Source organism: Cryptomeria japonica, chromosome 3 (assembly GCF_030272615.1).
Source record: "Cryptomeria japonica chromosome 3, Sugi_1.0, whole genome shotgun sequence".
In the NCBI taxonomy this organism is placed as follows: domain Eukaryota; kingdom Viridiplantae; phylum Streptophyta; class Pinopsida; order Cupressales; family Cupressaceae; genus Cryptomeria; species Cryptomeria japonica.
In genome coordinates this window covers 379,042,937-379,062,731 of record NC_081407.1, presented here as the reverse complement: position 1 = coordinate 379,062,731, position 19,795 = coordinate 379,042,937, and the positions used below count along the sequence as shown (strand labels likewise).

The following is a 19,795-nucleotide window of genomic DNA, read 5'->3' as shown; positions in this document are numbered from 1 at the left end:
TTGTCTATAAGCAGACTCGATTCTTATTATACGCGACTCTCTGAAGGTGACTTCCATGGAGCAAGATGTGAACAAAAAATATTTGAATAAGTAGTCTTTAACTAGGTCCAGGTCACCCAAGCAATCTTGATTTGAGAATTAAGATTAATTTGAGTGAAGATAAAGTAGTATGGTTGACTGATAAATGGATTCTAGCGTCAACAAATGTGCTAAATCGAAAAATATCATAGGTTAAAGAACCTTCTACAAAATGACATAAGTTGAAAAGGTTCCCTTAAACAATAATCTTGTTCACAAGAATCTCAAGAAAGGAGATTGTTTCATATAGACATTTACGAATACCAAAAATATAACGTGTATGATCATTAATAGTCTCTGTCTTCTAGAAGGGAGTATGTAATAGAAACTCAAAGTTGTGGCAAAATTAAAAGAGTGGAATGTTAAACGTGACTTGTTTATGCATGTTTTTCATGCATGTGTGATTTAAAAATTTCTTGTAATTCATTTTTTGAATAACAATAGAAACTTTCAATCAAAGCAAGGGACATTGCAATAATATTGAAAGTGTAAAATGTTAATAGAAATATGGAAGAAAATGAGCATAGATCATACAATTCATTCATTCCACATCTATCTTGGAAGTAAGTCACGTATCCACTTAAAATAAAGAAAATCTATTAATAAAAGTAAAATATGATTTTTTTTATAAATTTAAGTTATATACAAATAAAATAACTTATAACATATAAAAAATAATATTCATTCGATTTAATTTTGACTTTCGTAAATGATAAAATGTTGAAGACAAAACTCTAAATAGATGCTAAGTTCGGTTATGATAAACCTTATCTAGTACATACAAAATGGACTATAATCTAAAAAAACTTTAAAGTGGTAACATTTTTAAACAGCTGAAATAACTACATGATTATTTTACATGAAATAAGAACCTCCAAAATTCTCAATCCTCCTATCAAATCAACCACTAATGAAAGAGTTTAAAAAAATATATAGATTGAAAAATCACTTTAAACATTTAACCTTATCATTAGGACATCCAAAACTTACAATAAAGAGCAATACCTACATCCATTGATGAGAGGAACAAAATTAGTTATCTATCCCTAAGTTACCATCACTTCTTCCACATGAAATACAAATTTAACGCAAAGGTCCAAACAGTGAGCTGAACGCACACTTAATATGCCCTAATGTTCACTAGCTTTTTTATATTGAAATAGGTATACGAGGTATAGCTATCTTAACTAAAATTTGAGCTTAAATAACCTTCCTCTACATTTTACAATGCACTAACCAACCGCTTACAATATTCTAACTGGTAACATGGCTATAGGTGATGCTGCTTGTGTCGCTTTGGTCCACTGGCCTGTCCATAACCTACGGAGTTTGAGGCTCCATCTTCCCTTCTAGCATCTGCACCACTTGCATCATGCTAGGCCTCACTTCCTCGTCCTCTTGAATGCATAACAAGGCTACAACACATAAACTTCTCACCTCTTCCATGTTTGCCTCCTCTGCAACACCCTCCTCCACAATGTTCATTGTGTTCCCCTGCTGAATTTGAGTTGCAAGCCATGGGGGAAAGTAAAACAAACTTGAATCTTGCACTTTTAAGTCCAGATTTCTTCGCCCCGAAATGATTTCCAAGAGTGTCGTACCAAAACTGTAGACGTCAACCTTGGGAGTGATGGGAAGACCGGAGATCCACTCTGGAGCCAAGTATCCTCTCGTTCCCCTTGTAGTGGTCGGCACATGACTAAAATCTCTACCCACAAGCTTTGCTAGCCAAAAATCGACCAAATTAGGTGACAAATCACCATCCAGCAGAATGCTTTCCGGCTTAACATCGCAGTGAATGATGTGATCTCGACATTCTTCATGGAGATAAAGTAACCCTCTTGCAGTGCCTAGTGCGATCTCAAATCGGGTCTTCCAGTCGACTACCTTCCGTTTACTTTTGGAACTACCGGTGAACAGTATAGAATTCAGAGAACCCTTGGGCATGTAATCATAAACCAGTAATCGTCTTGATCCTTCTGTACAAACCCTCGTAGTCTGACCAAATTGACATGTTGTATGTTGCCAAGAGAACTAATTTCTGCTCGGAATTGCTTTTCATCTTATCGTGAACACTTTATTTTCTTTACAGCAACCACTGTACCATCTAGTAGAGATCCTTTGATCACCGAGCCAAATCCTTGTCTCCCCACACTAATACATTTGGACTAGATTTCCGATTGAGGTTTTCGACGGAGAAGGTATATTGTGGCCAAATTTGATTTTTTTTTGAAAAAATGCCCTCATTTGTCGTAATTCTGACGGAAATTACCCATTTGGTTTCGACGAAGAAGGCATTAGATATGAGAATTTTCTTTTATTCAAAAATTGCTTGAGTTCGTCGTAATTCCGATGACAATGGCCATTACAAAATTAAAAAAGAGGTGGGGAATTCATTTGTGAATTGCAATCCCTCGTAGGCATCCGTGGCGACTTCAACCCCCAAGAACATCAAACCCACGTCGAAGGCAATCCCACGCAGGAGGTAGATTCAAATTGCCCTAGTTTTTAATTTCATGTTGCAAAAAATATACATGTGGTGGTTAATTGTCCTAGTTTAATCTCGTAAAACCATAGAACTGTGATTGAGGAGTAAGCATTCAATTTTGTATCAGCAATCCCTTCCTCCCGTATATGCACGTGTTGATTGTTCACATGAGATCACATCTCTTTGTGGCATCGTATCAAACAATTCACGAGCCTTGTCCATGTTTCCACATTTTGCATTCACGTCAAGCAGGGCATTTGCAAGTACAACACCTAACAAAATTCCTCTATCCGTTATGCTTTGATGGATGTCCATACCCTGTTCCAAAGCTCCCATTTTTGCACAAGCAGGGAGGATGCTGGCAAAGGTTGTAGAATTTGGCTTTATGCCTTCCAATTTCATTTGCTTGAAAGTGTCTAAAGCCTTTTCGACAAATCCATTTTGTGCATATCCAGCAATCGTTGCAGTCCATGAGACAACATTTCTTTATGGCATTCTATCAAATAGTTCACGTGCCTTGTCTATGCTTCCACATTTTGCATACATGTCTACCAAGGCAGTTACAACTACAACATCTGATAAAATTTCTCTATCCTTTATGCTCCGATGAATGTCCATACCCTGTTCCAAATCTCCCATTTTGGCACAGGCAGGGAGGATAGTAGCAATGGTCGTGGAATTTGGCTTTACACCTGCCGATTGCATTTGCTTGAAATTTTCTAAAGCCTTCTCAACAAATCCATTTTGTGCAGTTGCAACTACATCTGACAAAATTCCTCTATCTTTTATGCTTTGATGGATGTCCATACCCTGTTCCAAAGCTTCCATTTTGGCACAGGCTAGGAGTAGGCTGGCAAACGTAACTAAAGAAATGCAATGATCAACTCCAAAGACATCAAACCACTACTAACAAAACCGAGAGTCTAAAATATGATAGGGAATAGTGTGAGCTATCCTGAAATAAAATATTTTATTTTCAATTTCAACTAAAACATAATTACTCAGCCATTTAATGTTATTAATAAGTGTTTAATATATGAAAGAGATAAATGGTTGGCCACAAGTACATGAGTTACTAAATGCACACAAATAAGTGAATTTGATATTCAAAACTATATACAATGAATTCAATTCTTGTCCATTAGTCATTTATGTTTGCAATAAGCATCTTTCTTTGTTTTTCTTAATCTTTATTCATAGTTATGTGCATATTTCACATTCTATAATTAGGATATCAATTGCTATGGCTGAACACTAGCATGATGTTTGTGTTGTGGTATAGATGCGTGGAAACATAATTATGGGATTGTTATATTATAGAGATCATAAATCTAGATATCACATATTAGTTATAGCTCTTCTTAGATTGAGTCTAAAGTTGACATACAGTCATAAAGCCATTATTAGCAGATCTATCCATTTCTAGTAAAGACAATTGAGAAAGTCATTTTGATATTGAGAGTTTCTTATCTATTTACCTATTGATCATTATTAAGCCATAATATTTAGGTCTATTTATCTCTCTTGCAAAACCTCTGTAAGTGTCCTAGATTGTCCCTACTACTCACTCTTCAATTTGAAAAAATGGAGTTCTAAAGATTTGTTGCACAAGATGGTGTTGAACATATCAACAAGGCTAGCATGGAAGGCATGTTCAAGCTTCCACTTGTACAACTTACAACAAATGATTTGTTGATAGAAGAAATTCTTGAAATAGGGATACAATCGAAAGACAAGTAAGTACATACAAACCTCCTCAGTTGAAAGTAAAATCTATGTATAAAAAGAGTACATTGAATCCCAATCCATAAACACAATAGAGATATCGATGGAGACTTAATTGGATGTAGCATGTCGCACACAAAGTTGTTAGAGTATGCTAAGCTAGTACATAATGTTTCGTAAAGCCACATTAGTATTTTACCCATATCATTATCTACCAAAACTAACTATAGTAATCCTTTTGAGGATTAATTTCATGGTGCTAGATCTTCATTTAGTTCCACTTCTTGTTGGAGATAAGAACAGTTATTTCTTGAGGTAGATGAATATCCCATCAACAAAGGACAAGACCCTTTCTAGAATATAACAAATTCTACTCCAACAAAAGAACATGGGGGTTTCACTAGAGATATTGAATAAGAGACAGACTTCTACTGCTGCATTAAAGCATTGGCATGTTCTTCATTTATTGATGTAAACTCTCTATGATGCCACCACAACCAACAAAGGTGTAAAAAGTTGTTTGCAATGCATGGATTTTTAGGATTGTCCTTTGAGAAAATAGAATTAAAGTATGGAAGCAACATTTGCCAGCTCCCGAGGGAAAGACCATGTCAGACAATAATTTATATTTTCTTGCCTGTGAAGAAAGACCATGTCAGACAATATCAACGAACAACAAAATAAGGAGACAATTGCTAGATTGTGGTCTAACTTGAAAAGAAAAGGTGATGGAAAATGTTATTGTCCGTGCAAAATTTGTAAGGGGTTAAAGACTAGAAGACTTCTAATCAAAACAACAAAGAAACATTGTAGGCCACATGGTCACATTAAAGGTGGACATGATTATCATCCATTGGTAAGTTTTTCATTATATCATTCTGACAATTTATATACATAATAAATCACGTGATGATGAGATCATGATCACGGTTTATTTATGTATATCAATTTTATATAGGTCGAGCACCTCGGAGCACATGGTATGGATCAACACAACCCTGAGAATATGGTTTTTGAAGTGGACGAACATGGAGGTGTGAATATCGAAGCTGAAGATAATGATCCCATGGAAGATGATGATCATGAGCCAGCAAACACAATTGAAGATGATGGTACAAATACATTGATCCATGACTCATTTAGTACTCGCGCAACTGATCATGATGATGAAGATGACCTTGATGTTGTTCATGATGTCCCTCTACTTGAGAAGGCATCTGAGTCCCTTTATGAAGGCTCGCAGGCAACTCTTCTCTCCGATGTATTGTTGTTTGTGAACTTGAAGGTTATGTATGGTTTATCCAACATAACAATGTCACATATGTTAAGGCATGTCATATATGTCATAGTAAACTATGAATCATGTTGTACCATTAATATTCTTTATTATAACAAATTATATTTTGTTGTTGTAGATTGATAGGTGAGTTTTTGTTACCACCATCAAATATTCTACCTCGCTCATACCAAGAATTATCTGCCGTTATGAAAGATATTGGAATGGAGTATCAAGCAATAGATGCATGTCCCAATGATCATATTATATATCACAAACAACATGAATTTTGAACTGAATGCGCTGAATGTCATATAAGTAGATATCGAATAGATCAAATAACAAAAAGGGTTCCTTGCAAGGTTCTTCGCTATATTCCCATTATTCCCCGTATGCAACGATTATTCAAGTGCACTAGCTTGGCACAATTTATGGATTACCATGCATGCAATAGAAGTCGAGATGACATTATTCAAATTCCTGTGGATGGTTCAGCATTTATGGACATAGAGGAAAAGTGGCCACACTTTAAAGAAGAACCTCATAATCTCAGGATTTCATTGGCAATGGACGGTGTCAATCCATTTGGAGAGATGAGATCTGTTTACTCAGTGTGGCCTATTTTTGTTATCAACAATAACATTCCTCCATGGATGTCAATAAAGAGGGAGCACATAATGTTGGCAATGATTGTTCCAGGTATTTTATCATTTAAATATAGTCGTCTAAATTTAATTATAAATATTGCAATAAAATGGTCATAATAATTATGTAATGTTTTTGTTCATTCGATTAGGTAAGTACCAAGTTAAAGATATGAATGTATATATCGAGTCTCTTATTGACGAGTTGCTGGAGCTATGGAATGGTGTCACTATGTATGACATCTCTAGACCAATAGGAAAAAGACAATTTCAATTCCATGCGATGCTTCTATGGACAATACACGATGCCCCGGGGCTAACACATTTTTGTGGTATGTTATAGTGTTTAAGTTGTGCATGAACATTATAATTCAAAAAATTATCATATTTAATCCAATTATACATTATCTTGTAGGTCTTCAAACAAAGGGAAAATTTGCATGCCCTGTTTGTGGTCCAAAGATGAAATCTCATCATTCAAAAAGTTTAGGAAAGCAGGTGTTTGATGAGTATAGGAACTTCCTCCACAAAAATCATAAGTAGCAAAATACGGAAAAACATCTTTTCAATGGGAAAGAAGAGAATACATCAAAGCCACAAAGAATGACACCTCACCTGTGGATGTTGGAATATAATAGAATTCATCGTTAAGGTAATGCCATTCCATCTATTGGTTTGTCATAAAACATCTTTTCTATTTTGTTTTATTTATTGATGATGTGATTGATGATCACAAAGGTCATGAAGGCATAAATGACCACCTTCCTAAGGGAATAAAAAGTTATCCCCGACAATTTAGTAGGTTGCCCTACTATGAGTAGTTACAAATTGTTCATTTGTTTGATAGTATGCATATTGGAAAGAATATAATAGAGACATTATGGAAAATATTGGATGGAAGGCGTGACAAAGAAAAAATTGTCAAAATATGTAGTGACATTCAAGATTCCAATCATGCAATGATAAATGTCATTCAATCAAATAGCCATGGAGACTAGATTAATATAAGTGAGCTTCCTTAGTTATTAACGAACCAGCAAAGCAATGCTATAAAAGAAGTCATACAAAAAATTTGATTTCCCACAGGATTTGCTGTGAACATAAACAATCTCATATCAAAGAAAAGTGAATTTGGGCTAGGGATGAAAACACATGATTGGCATACCTTCATTAAGGTAATTCATGTTCTTGTGTTTTTAGTATGTATTTAAGTACTGAGCGTACGTGTACTTTTCATTATGTTACAAAAAAATGAAAAGATAATTTTATAATTGTTGTAGTACGTTCTACCTCTATCTTTCCCAGACGACTTCGACAATAATGTCAAGCAAGTCATATATGATCTTGGAAAATACATGAGGTAAGTAGTGATATTTGTTTAGTTCATTGTATAGATATTATATTTGCGATTTGTTTTACTTCTTATATAATATATTTTTTTGCATCTTGAATACCTTGTAGATGGTTGTCATGTAAAGAAATCCATAAAGATACATAGCATCGTTTCCTGGATCTTCTCATATTGCTAGTATGAGAACATTGTAGGCCACATTCATGGTGAGTGACGAAGAAATGCTTCCCTTAAAGATACAAAAGGTTCCAGGCACTTTAAAATTATTATTATATATACTCTAATTGTAATTAACTTTATGATCACTCATTTTGGACTAATATTGATCCCATGAATTTTTTGCAGGCAATGATATTTTCTATAAACATCTTAGTGGAATTTCATTGTAGATATTTGGGCCCACCATACATAAAAGGTGGTACATCATATGTGAACTAACCCTTATCCACTTTTGATTTCATATCATTGCTAGAATACTTTTCGTTTGATCCATTTCTTGAAGTGTAATAAATGTAGCTTCAGTTCATTTATGAATCTAATAGGTTTGTTTTTGCTTTAAAAGGTGGAATGACCAAGAAAAAAGGTTAAAAGATGAATTGTCAAACCAAATGGTTGAGTGGTTTGGAAATGACACCTTTGACAAAACCAAGCTCCTTGAAAAAGCTGGCACATATCTAAAGTATGTGAGGGACCAATACAGGACCCATTTGGAAAGGAACTTAAAGTACAAGCGTCCCCCCATGATTCGAGAGAGGGAGTGGAAGGATCTGATTTTGGATGCCAAGGAGAGAATTGAAAGGAAAAAAGGAAATACACCAGTAGACGCCAGAAGAAGGTACGGGATACTATTAAGAATGTAATTATGTACTAATTAATTACTCTTTATATTTATATAATCTAACATATTTCAAAATTTTTATAGACTGAGTGACACGTCAAAGGCAACCAAGGAAAGAAAATCATGGGCAACACAAACTCGGCTCTGGTGGTTACATGAAACTTGTTGCACGAATTGTAAGTATCTCATGTAAACTCCCATATTGTCTCAAAATATTAATAAATTGCAAACCTTTTTTTTTTAATCAAACAATGCAAGCAAAATTCACTCTACCAAGCAAAAATGCAGGGCTCTGAATTCAATAGAGCGCCCACATAAGATAACAAGAGAATTGCCTACCAGCAAGGCTATTCAGTCGTGGTTGATCGGCTATGAGAATTGAGTGGGCATACATAACATTCGAGTGCATCTATCACACAGGTAAACATGGTAAATGGAAGTTGTTTCAAATTGAATACTTTACCAATAATCTAATTGATGTTGAGTCCCAACATAAAGTGACTATATTTGTTTTAAATAAGCAAGCAATGATAACAATGTGCATGTCATTGGAATGCAGCATGCTAATTGTGAAACACCACTTGCACATGAAGGTCCGAATGTGCATCCCAGTAGTGGAGGTATTCATTTGCTATTCAAATTTATTTATTTAGCTATTAATACAATTAAACATCTTAATTTGTAATTAGAGTAGTAATTAATGTAACCTTTCTTGTTAATATTTTAGAGCATGTAGTCGGTGGTGAGCAAGTGGAGCATGATCTGGGTACACAACCTCAAGAACGTGATGTTCCCCACTCAGGTGAAGAGGACTGTGGTGTTCAGCATGTTGAGGTTGAGGCTACACAAAATGATGTGGCCCCATCAAGTAAAGAGCACAACAATTATATTCTCTAAATTAATGAAATACTTGTAACAATAATAAATTTTTTTTTTTTGAATTTAACCCATGACCCCCCTTCGCTTTAGTGTCCTCGTCCTCAGTATAGGACTAAGCATACATTGAGATCATGAGCAGTTGGCGGAACATCTGCAGAGGGGGGAAATGATGAAGACATGGATGTTCCACTTAGTCTTTTCATAGCTTCAAAGAAAAAACAAAGAAAGAAATAATTGTAATCTAACTTATTTTATAATGACTGATTTTTATGTGTTAGTGAATGTAATTATGTGCTAATTAATGATTATGGATGATATGTATTAATTAATATTGATGAATGTTGCATGTTAATTAATGTTAATCAATATTATGTGTTAATGAACGTTATGTGATATTAATGAATGAATGCTATATTTTATTAATGGTAGAAAGAATTAATGAATGAATGTTAAATTTTATTAATGGTAGAAAGAATTAGGGGGGGGAGGGGCCAAATGAGCTTACACCTTCACGTGGTTGGCCCTATTAAGTAGAGAATATTAAACTATTCTCGAAACCAAGCGAAGCTCAACAAGGTAACACACTTTTCAATATTTTATTATGTTGCACAGTTAATCTTATTGAATAATGTATATTGAATCTTAATTTCAGGGTCCAACAAAGCCAACACGAACAACAACACCATGATTTGCTCGGTATAATGAGCTCCCATATTGTCTTGTCTTTACACGAACAATATGAGTTGCTTCAAGTGTTGATATCCAAGGTGGGACTGCAAAAGTTATGAATATGCCTCATCCTTGTAAGTTTTTTTATTACAGCTCCTAATTCTTGAGACTAAACTTTTTTTTCTTGATGTTTTTCACTAGTTGTCATAACCTCTGACTTTGATGCTTGTGCCTTAATAGAACTAGATGTTTCTTGTATGCATACTTGGTCAAGGACTGCATTATGATGCTATAGGGCTACAAACTAAGATTATTTATTGTATTGAGTTGCACATTTGACATGAGTTGCCCTATGACTGTTATGCACATTTATGTATATACACTATTTCTAGTCTGTATATTGATATTAATTTTGAGAAAATATTACAAAACTCAGAGTATTCTCCATAAGACTAGAAAAAAAGCTCAAATAAATTTTTGCAGCATTTTCTTACAATTACTTGCAATCATTTTTTTAGGAGTCCTGGTATCCATTTATAATAGTATGGATGCATACAAGCTTTGGACCCTTCAAAAGAAAGTTTGTTACAAACAACCAAACGTTTTCAAGAAGTGGTTATAAGTCCTTTTCAGCATCTGCGGCTTCCTCTGCTTGTTGTTCTATTGCAACCTCCTATAACTACTCCTGAGCATCTTCTTTCTGTCCCATATACTTATCTTTCCACTCCTGATACACATCATCACTAGGCCAAGTAAAACTAGCAATCTTCTGTTTCATATCTTCTAGCCGCTTCCAAGTGACTCATACATGCCCAATCTCTGTTTCTATGAAACCATAATGAGATTTCACTTTTTCAATTTCCTCAATTGTTTGGACAAATAAGGATGTGTCATCAGTATTAATAATCTGATTGATCCTTAGGGACAAATTTTGGTCCACCTCCTTTAACCAAGTCTTCTCATCCTTTAGCTGGATAGGACCAATGAAACCTCCTGGAAACATTTCAAATTTATGATTTGAATATTCTTTCCTATAAAGTTGGGCTTTTCTTTTTATACCTGCTCCTTCCACTAAAAGAATATTCATCTCTTTTATAAACTCACATGTGGACCTTAGATTGTCATTCTCTTCTGCATCTGCATGGGAAGAACACATGAGCTCTAACTCTTTACCTCTAGGCACCCACTTATTCAGGATTGGTTCCAAAGTGGCTTCTTCTTCTCTCAATTTGATCAAAATCTCAAGAATCCTCTTCATATTTATGTATACATTGGAGGTTTTGACTGAGTTAGCAAACTTCAAGATGGTGGCTTTCACCTTCTCCTCATATTTGTCTGCATACAATGTCTGAGCTTGTTTCAATTTTTCCAACTCATGTTGGGCATTTTCAGGTAATTGGGAACTAGAGGCATAGGAGAAGGGGGATATTCAATGATGGGACTAGTAGGAGGGGGTCTTGCTAGAGAGGAGGCTATCATGAGTGTAGAAGATTCACCGGGATGATATTGACCTGCCAGTTGACTCTGGAGTCTAGCAATTATGTTGTCTCTGTTGGCTATTCCTTCTTTAGCATCATTGTAAGCTTTTAAAATAGTCTCCAACTTCAATTGGAGATTAGCCTTTTCTTGTGCCTCTTTCTCTACCACCGCAACACTGAATTTCGCAATCTCTAGGACTGTGCTTGCAGCTTCCACTACCCCTGTGTCTTGGACTCTTTTAACTATCATGCCTCCTAAGAGGCTAGAATCTGATGCATCCTTCTTTTGTTTTCATCCTTCTTTAAAGACCACATGACAAGAGAATAGATAGACATACTATCAATATGGCATAAGATTTACCTCGAAAAAAACTTAGCCTCCAAAAGAATTTACATTCAATGTACTATCTCATGAACAAAGATTATAATACATCTATAAAGTATCCATGAATACCAAGGTTCAAGCATCAAGCTCTCTACATGCACTCCATGTGAGGAAGAAAATGTGTTTCATGCAACCCTAAAATCCCAATCCATGTTTCATTTCCTCACATGTGCAACCTACACAAGATATTCCACTAAATAACCCCAACAAATACCCATGTGCTTATTTGCATAGTACATGATTAATACCATTGATGCAGGAGCATCCCCAGCTCACAGAAACCTTGCATCAACCAAAAACATTTTCTTTTCTGTTTTGTTTTCTATTTGCAGTTTCAATTTTCTTAACTGTGTGTCCCGGTTTGGATCACCGGAACTTGTGGAGTTGGATTCTACTTGAACACTTGATCATCTTTCTTTCTTTCAAACCACATCTTATTTGGATCACTTTCTGGCAAGATATCACTACTGGTTTCCATGACAGTTTCTTGTTACTGATTGTTCCTCTATTTTTGGTTGCCCGAGACATATTCTGGTGATCTACCAGAACCCATTTTAAAGCTTCTGGAGCCTTGAGCATTGATCTTGATGTTTCTTGGCATGTGGCTGACCTTCTACGTTTCGTCATTTAGATTTTCCGAAGGAATCTCTTTGCGGAGGCCGACCTTGTTCATTTTGCATGTTAGGTCTTGTTCTTCGAATTTCGATCCTTTTGGGTCAACTGGATCCTTTGGATCGATATATATATTTGTAATCATGCTTTAGAATGCAATCAATTGAAGATCAGTTAGAATCAATCAGAGATAGACTATGCCTAGAAGATAGATCTTTCGATTCAAGGTCCCAGTGTGACCTATTCTACCAGGCCTGTGTGTTGGTATGTTGTAACCCGATTGGATGTAATCAAATTTCATGCAATAAAACTATATGTTTTGCATTGCCTCCATCATGTCTGTGTGTTTTCGTTGTGTTTACTCTTGCTAACTAGTTTGGACTGATCTCCTTGAGGTCCATCCTCACTGGTGACTTCTTCAAGTGGTATTAGAGAAAAATTTTGTTCCGGAGGTTGCGTGTCCTGAATTTTGTTGTAGGGTGGTGGATTGCGGATCCGACCTACAATTGCTAGAGGACTAGCATGAATCAATGGTATGAAGAGGAACTAGGAATGGTGAAGTGTGTGGGAATGTAGACCCTGTTGTGATGGAGATGTTGCAAGGAATAGCAGCCCAATTAGAAGTCGTGGAGACAGCCCAGAGAAGAGGTTAATATATTGACAATGTGAGAGAAGAAGGAGGAGAAAAAGCCTCGGTAGAACAAGTGAACCTATCGGCAGTTGATCTGGATGAAGAAAGTTTTTTAAGGGTTTTGAGTAGGGAAAACACTAAACCTCATTTTACCCCACTGGAATATGATGGGAAATTAGATTCAGATGAATTGATGGATTGGATCTCGGAGATGGAGAAGTATTTTTATTTTGAAAACACTGTAGAAGAGAGGAAGGTGAAATATGCTTGTACCCAGTTGAAAGGTCATGCATCTCTTTCGTGGGAGCACTTGCAAGTTGATAGGAAAAGAAGAGGTAAAAAAAAGATTAAGACGTGGGATAGGATGATTGCTAAGTTGAAATCAAAGTTTGTCCAAGCGAGTTATCAAGTGGATTTGTTCTGGAAGTTGCAAAATATGAGACAGAAGGAATCTAGTGTGAAGGAGTACACTGAAGCATTTTACAAGTTGAACATCAGATCCGGACATGTTGATGATGAAAATGAAAAAATTGCAAGATATTTGAATGGAATGTGGATGTCTATACAAGATGAACTGAGTATGATCAAATTGGAGACTATTGAAGAGGCTTACCAATATGCACTAAAGGGTGAAGAGAAATTGAACAAAATACATGAGCAAAGACAGAGAGGTAGAGGTGGAAGGTTTACCAAAGGAAGATTTCAAGGAGGAAGAGGATATACCGGAGGAAGAGGAACCAGTGCAGATCATAACAAGGACAAGGAAGTGAGCAAGGAAGGTAATTCATACCAGAAGGATGATAGAAATTTCTACCAGAGGAGAGAACCGGATGGTTACCGGAATTAGAACTTTGGAAGACAAGACAAGAGGGCATTTAGAGGAACCTACTTTAAATGTGGAGGATAAGGACACTATGCATTTGAATGCAAGAAGACAGAGGCTACCAGAAGAGTAGCAGTGGTGGAAGAAAACCCCACCGGATTAGACAATAAATCAGAAGATGGAGAACTGTTGATGATGAGGAGAGCTTTGTGTCATACCGGAGGAGATGAAGAACCCTTGCAGAGGAAGAATCTGTTCAAGACCGGATGTAAGGTATCTAGTAAGTGTTATAAAGTTGTTATTGATAGTGGTAGTTCAGATAATCTAGTTTCAGAAGAGATGGTGAATAAGTTGAAATTGGAGAGATTGAAACACCCTAAGCCTTATCAGATAGCATGGATTCAGGATGAACATAAGCTATTAGTAAGTGAACAGTGTTTGGTAAAATTAAAATTGGGAATTATCATGATGAAGTTTTGTGTGATATTATGCTTATATATTTTTCATTTTTTGTTGGGAAGACCTTGGCAATTTGATAGACAAGAAATACATGATGGGAGGAAGAATACATACACTATTGTGGCCAATGGGATGAAGAAAACCTTGTTACCTTTGGAGGAACCTTTGAAGAATGAAGTTTGTACGACTACCAAAATTTGTTTAATAGATGGAAGGAAATTCATGGATGGAATGAGACATGAGAATGCGTGTTTTGCCTTAATTCCTAAGAAGACTGAGAGACCAAAACCGGAAGGAGAACACCCGACAGAGATAAGAGATTTGCTGACAGAATATGAGGACATCATTTCAAATAACGTACCTAATGGATTGCCACCTATTAGAAGTATTAGTCATTGCATGGACTTGGTTCTTGGAGCTATTTTTCCCAACAAAGTTGCACACCGATTGACACCGGCAGAAAATGAAGAACTGAATAAACAAGTGCAGGAGTTATTGGAGAAAGGTTTGATCAGGGAAAGTCTGAGCCCTTGTGCAGTACCAATAGTATTAGCACCTAAGAAGAATGGAGAATGGAGGATGTGTACTGATTCAAGAGCAATAAACAAGATCACAGTGAAATACCGGTTTCCTTTGCCTAGGATGGATGACATAATGGACTGTTTGAGTGGAGAAAAATACTTTACAAAGATAGATTTGAAGAGTGGATATCATCAAATTGGGATCAGAGAAGGTGATGAGGGGAAGATAGCATTTAAGACAAATGAAGGACTATATGAATGGTTGGTGATGCCCTTTGGATTGACTAATGCACCAAGTAATTTCATGAGGCTGATGAATGAGGTATTGAAGAGATTCTTGGGTAAGTTTGTTATTGTGTATTTGGATGACATTCTGATTTTTAGTAGAACAAAAGAGGAGCATTTGTTGCAGTTAATACAATTTTTACAAAGGTTGAGAGAAGAAAAATTGTTGATCAATATCAAGAAATGCACTTTCATGAAGGATGAGTTGGTTTATTTAGGATTTGTGATATCTAAGGATGGTTTGAAGATGGAACCTGAGAAAGTGAAAGCCATTGTTGAGTGGCCTACACTGGAAAGCATTGGAGAGGTAAGATCATTTCATGGATTGGCTAGTTTTTACCGAAAGTTTATCAGAAATTTCAGTTCAGTTTGTAACCCTATGACTAAGACCATGAGAGGAGATCAAAAGGAATTCAAGTGGACCACCGGAGAAGTTTTGAATTGTTGAAACAAAATGTGACTGAGCAGCCTGTGTTGGCTTTATCGGATTTTGATAAGGTATTTCAAGTGGATTGTGATGCAAGTGGAACAGCAATAGGAGCAGTTTTGAGTCAAGAAGGGAGAGCAGTAGCATATTTCAGTGAGAAATTGAATGATGCCTGGAAGAGATATTTAGTGTATGATCAAGAATTTTATGCCATAGTTCAAGCCTTGAAGAAATGGAGACATTACTTGTTTCCTAAGGAATTTTTATTGTATATAGATCATCAAGCTTTGCAATATTTGAACAGTCAAAGTAAGTTGAGTCAGACATATGAGATGGGTAGAATTCTTGCAGAGTTACACCTTTGTGTTGAAGCATAGAAGTAGGAAATCTAACAAATTTGTTGATGCATTGAGTAGGAGAAGGAATTTGTTGACAGAGATGAGAGTGACAGTATTAGGTTTTGAAGATTTGAAGAGCTTGTATGATGAAGACCCAGATTTTACAAAACCTTGGAAAGCATGTAGAGAACTGGTTATGGTTGATAGAAGCAAATTGTTGGATTATTTCACTCATGATGGGATGTTATTCAAGGGAGTTCAGTTATGCATACCTAAGAGTTCCATGAGAGAGAACCTGGTAAAAGAGAAGCATAGTGGAGGTTTAGCTAGACATTTCGGCATTGATAAAATAGTTGCATTAGTGAGTGAATAGTAATTTTGGCCCCAAATTCATAAGGATGTTAAGAGATATGTGCAGAGTTGTAGAGTTTGTCAAGTTGCAAAAGGTAGTAGTCAAAATGTGGGATTGTATAAACCTTTGATAGTACCGATAAGACCTTGGGAGGATATAAGCATGGATTTTGTAATTGGATTGCCTAAGACATCGAGAGGGAATGATTCTATATTTGTGGTATTGGATAGATTTTCAAAGATGGCTCATTTCATACCTTGTAAGAAAATATAAGATGCATTGCATGTAGTAGGCCTATTTTTCAAAGAAGTGGTGAGATTGCATGGATTACCTAAGAGCATAGTTTCAGACAGGGATACTAAGTTTGTTGGCTTATTTTGGAGAACACTTTGGAAGAAGATGAAGATGGATTTGAAGTTCAGTTCTACTTTTCATCCACAGACTGATGGATAGACCGAAGTAGGTAATCAGAGTTTGTGAAACTTGTTGAGATGTTTAGTGGGAGATAAAACTGGAAGTTGGGATTTGATCCTTGCACAAGCAGAGTTTTCCTATAAAAATTAAGTGAATAGAAGTACCGGAAAAACACATTTTGAGATTGTTACCAAAGTGCATCCTAGATGAATAGAAGAATTGAGAGACATTAGCAGTGAAGACCAGAAGAGTTCAGAAGAAGAAGAATTTGCAGATCACATGGAAGCATTGCATATTCAGGTTAAACAACATTTGGAAGACATGAATAGCAAATATAAGGAGAAGGCAGATGAGAAGATGAGAGATAAGGAATTTACAGTTGGTGATGTGGTGATGGTATACCTGAGAAAAGAGAGATTCCCGGTTGGAACTTATATTAAGTTGTAGATGAAGAAGTTTGGACCCTATAATATTTTGAGGAAATTCATTTCTGGAAATGCATATGAAGTAGGGCTACCGAATAGTCTAAATATTTCACCTATATTCAACATTACAAATCTTAATGAGTACCATGAACCAAAATTTGATGAGGACAGTGTTGCGGACATTGAGAAACAATTTCCTCAGAAGGAAACCGATCAGATTGAAGAAATTTTAGACAGTAGGATTGGGCATAGTACCCGGAACAGTCAGTACAAATAATATCTTTTGAAGTGGAAGAGCAAACTATTCAAAGATTCATCTTGTATTTCTCAGGCAGAGGTAGACTGTCTTGGTTTCCTGTTAACCCCATTAAAGTGAGAGGCTCAATTTTTTCATTAAACCCGGATGTCTAATGCAGGAGCATCCCCGGTTCACAACAATCTTGCATCAACCAAAAACACTTTCTCTTTTGTTTTGTTTTCTGTTTGCAGTTTCAGTTTTCCTTTCTATGTGTCCCATTTTTGGCTCACCGGATCCTATGGAGTTGGATTCTACTTGAAGACTTGACCATATTTCTTACTTTCAAACCGCATCTCATTTGGATCACTTTCCGGCAAGATATTGCTACCAGTTTCTATGACAGTTTATTGTTACCGATTGTTCCTTTTTTTCTGGTTGCCTAAGACCTATTCTGGTGATCTACCAAAACCCATTTCAAAGCTTGTGGATCCTTGAGCATTGATCTCGATGTTTCTTAGCATGTGGTCAACCTTCTACATTTCATCCTTTGGATTTTCCGAAGGAATCTCTTGGTGGAGACCGACCTTGTTCATTTTGTACGTTAGGTCTTGTTCTTTAGGTTTTGATCCTTTTGGGCCAACTGGATCCTTTGGATTGATATATATATTTGTAATCATGCTTTATAATTCAATCAATTGAAGATCAATTATAATCAATCAAAGATAGACTATGCCTAGAAGATAGATCTTTCGATTTAAGGTCCCGGTGTGACCTATTCTACCAGGCCTGTGTGTCGGTATGTTGTAACCCGGTTGTTACCAGTTGGATGTAATCAAATTTCATGCAATAAAACTATATGTTCTACATTGCCTCCATCATGTCTGTGTGTTTCCATTGTGTTTACTCTTGCTGATCAGTTTGTACTGAGCTCCTTGAGCTCTCTCCTCACCGGTGACTACTTCAACCATGAGCTTGCAAAACCAATTCCCCTCTTATTTAGTTTTTGTTACTAATTTTTATCAATATATTAAATATCTATCCCAATGTTCCATACAACACATAAAATGACCACAAAAAATTCTAACTTATGTGATGCATGTAATTGTAGATCCTCTAGATGTACCACAAATAATATTAAATTTATACTTTAGAAGTATGCAAGGTGCACAACACACCTTTTCCAAAACTATCCCACTCATTATATAGATTTCATCAGAGGTAAAAAAAAAAAAAAAAAAACATCAAGGGAACAATCCCTATAGATAACATGTACCATCACAAATTCTAGGTGCTCCATGTGCTCCGTCTAGATATATTAAACAATAATCAAGGTGATGATCATCTCACACATGAATTTTTTCATCATCTGCCATTCTAACTCACAATAGATAAGATCCCAACAAAAGAGATGGCACGCTGAATTTCACATAGAAACATAAGTCATACATCAAACTAATATCCAAACACAAACACTAAATCTAATTGTAACAAATATGTGTAAATATATTTCAAGAAATAATGACAACAATCTAAATAATAACAATGCATAGTTTTTATTCATTTTTTTGCTGCTCTACAAGTTTCAAATTTTAAACACCTGTTGTTCATGGTGGACTCTGTAGGTGGGGATCACCCCCACTGCCTACAAACCCTGCTTTGGACTTTGCGATGCTAACAATGTTTTTCATATCCCCTCCTAGTCCCACGGTGGATTCTCCTTCCGGTCTGGCTGTGATTCAGCTTGATGGTTCTAATTTGGGGAGTTCTCTGGTAACACCCATGGTTTCTAATCCTAAACCCAATGTACCGGTTGTTCATGATAAGAAAAATATCACTGATCCTCCTACTGATAACACAAATCTCAAAGGTTGAAAAAATGTGTTGGTCGGAAACACTGAGACTGTGGACCCCAACATCATCCCCATCTACTCGCAAACTGAGGAGGGAACATCTTTAGAGCTCCCTGACATTGTTCTTGACCGCATTTTGCACAACATGGCTAACACTCTGGTGGGAAAATTCTTCTCCCTATGCCCCATGGTGGAGATGGTTAGAAAATGGGTCAAGGACAAATGGAAACTAAAAGGGAGTGTCTCTATTAGCACCATGGCTGAAACCCTCTTCCTCTTTAAATTCACTACTGAGGAGGATGCCACTCTTGTCCTTTCTAGTTGTTGGTCCTATGTTCGAAACAATCTTTCCCTTTGTCGATGGAAGGCTAGTTTTGACCCAGCGACTGATTGATAGAAAACTACTCTAGTTTGGGTTCAACTCTTAAGGCTCCCCCTTGAGTACTGGGATGAGTCCATTTTTAAATAGATTGGGAATACCTTTGGTCATTTTGTTGGTGTCGATGAGATTACTAAAACCAAATCACTCCTAGTCTATGCACATTTCTATGTTCAAGCTACTGTGAGCATGAATCTCCTCAACTTTATAACCCTCAAATCCAGGCTAGG

The 19,795-nt window shown here is 36.2% G+C and overlaps 1 protein-coding gene across 1 annotated transcript; it reads right to left on the bottom strand.

Moving 5' to 3' along the window:
• Positions 1 to 1,398: 1,398 nt before the first annotated feature.
• Positions 1,399 to 2,025, bottom strand: LOC131061771 (G-type lectin S-receptor-like serine/threonine-protein kinase SD2-2). Its single transcript, XM_059217455.1, has one exon. It carries the CDS (start codon positions 2,023 to 2,025, stop codon positions 1,399 to 1,401), a length of 627 nt encoding a protein of 208 aa, XP_059073438.1.
• Between the last annotated feature and the right edge of the window lie 17,770 nt (positions 2,026 to 19,795).

Bases quoted from the DNA above. Each gene is read 5' to 3' on its own strand.
- LOC131061771 (XM_059217455.1), bottom strand. From the start codon at position 2,025: ATGCCCAAGGGTTCTCTGAATTCTATACTGTTCACCGGTAGTTCCAAA.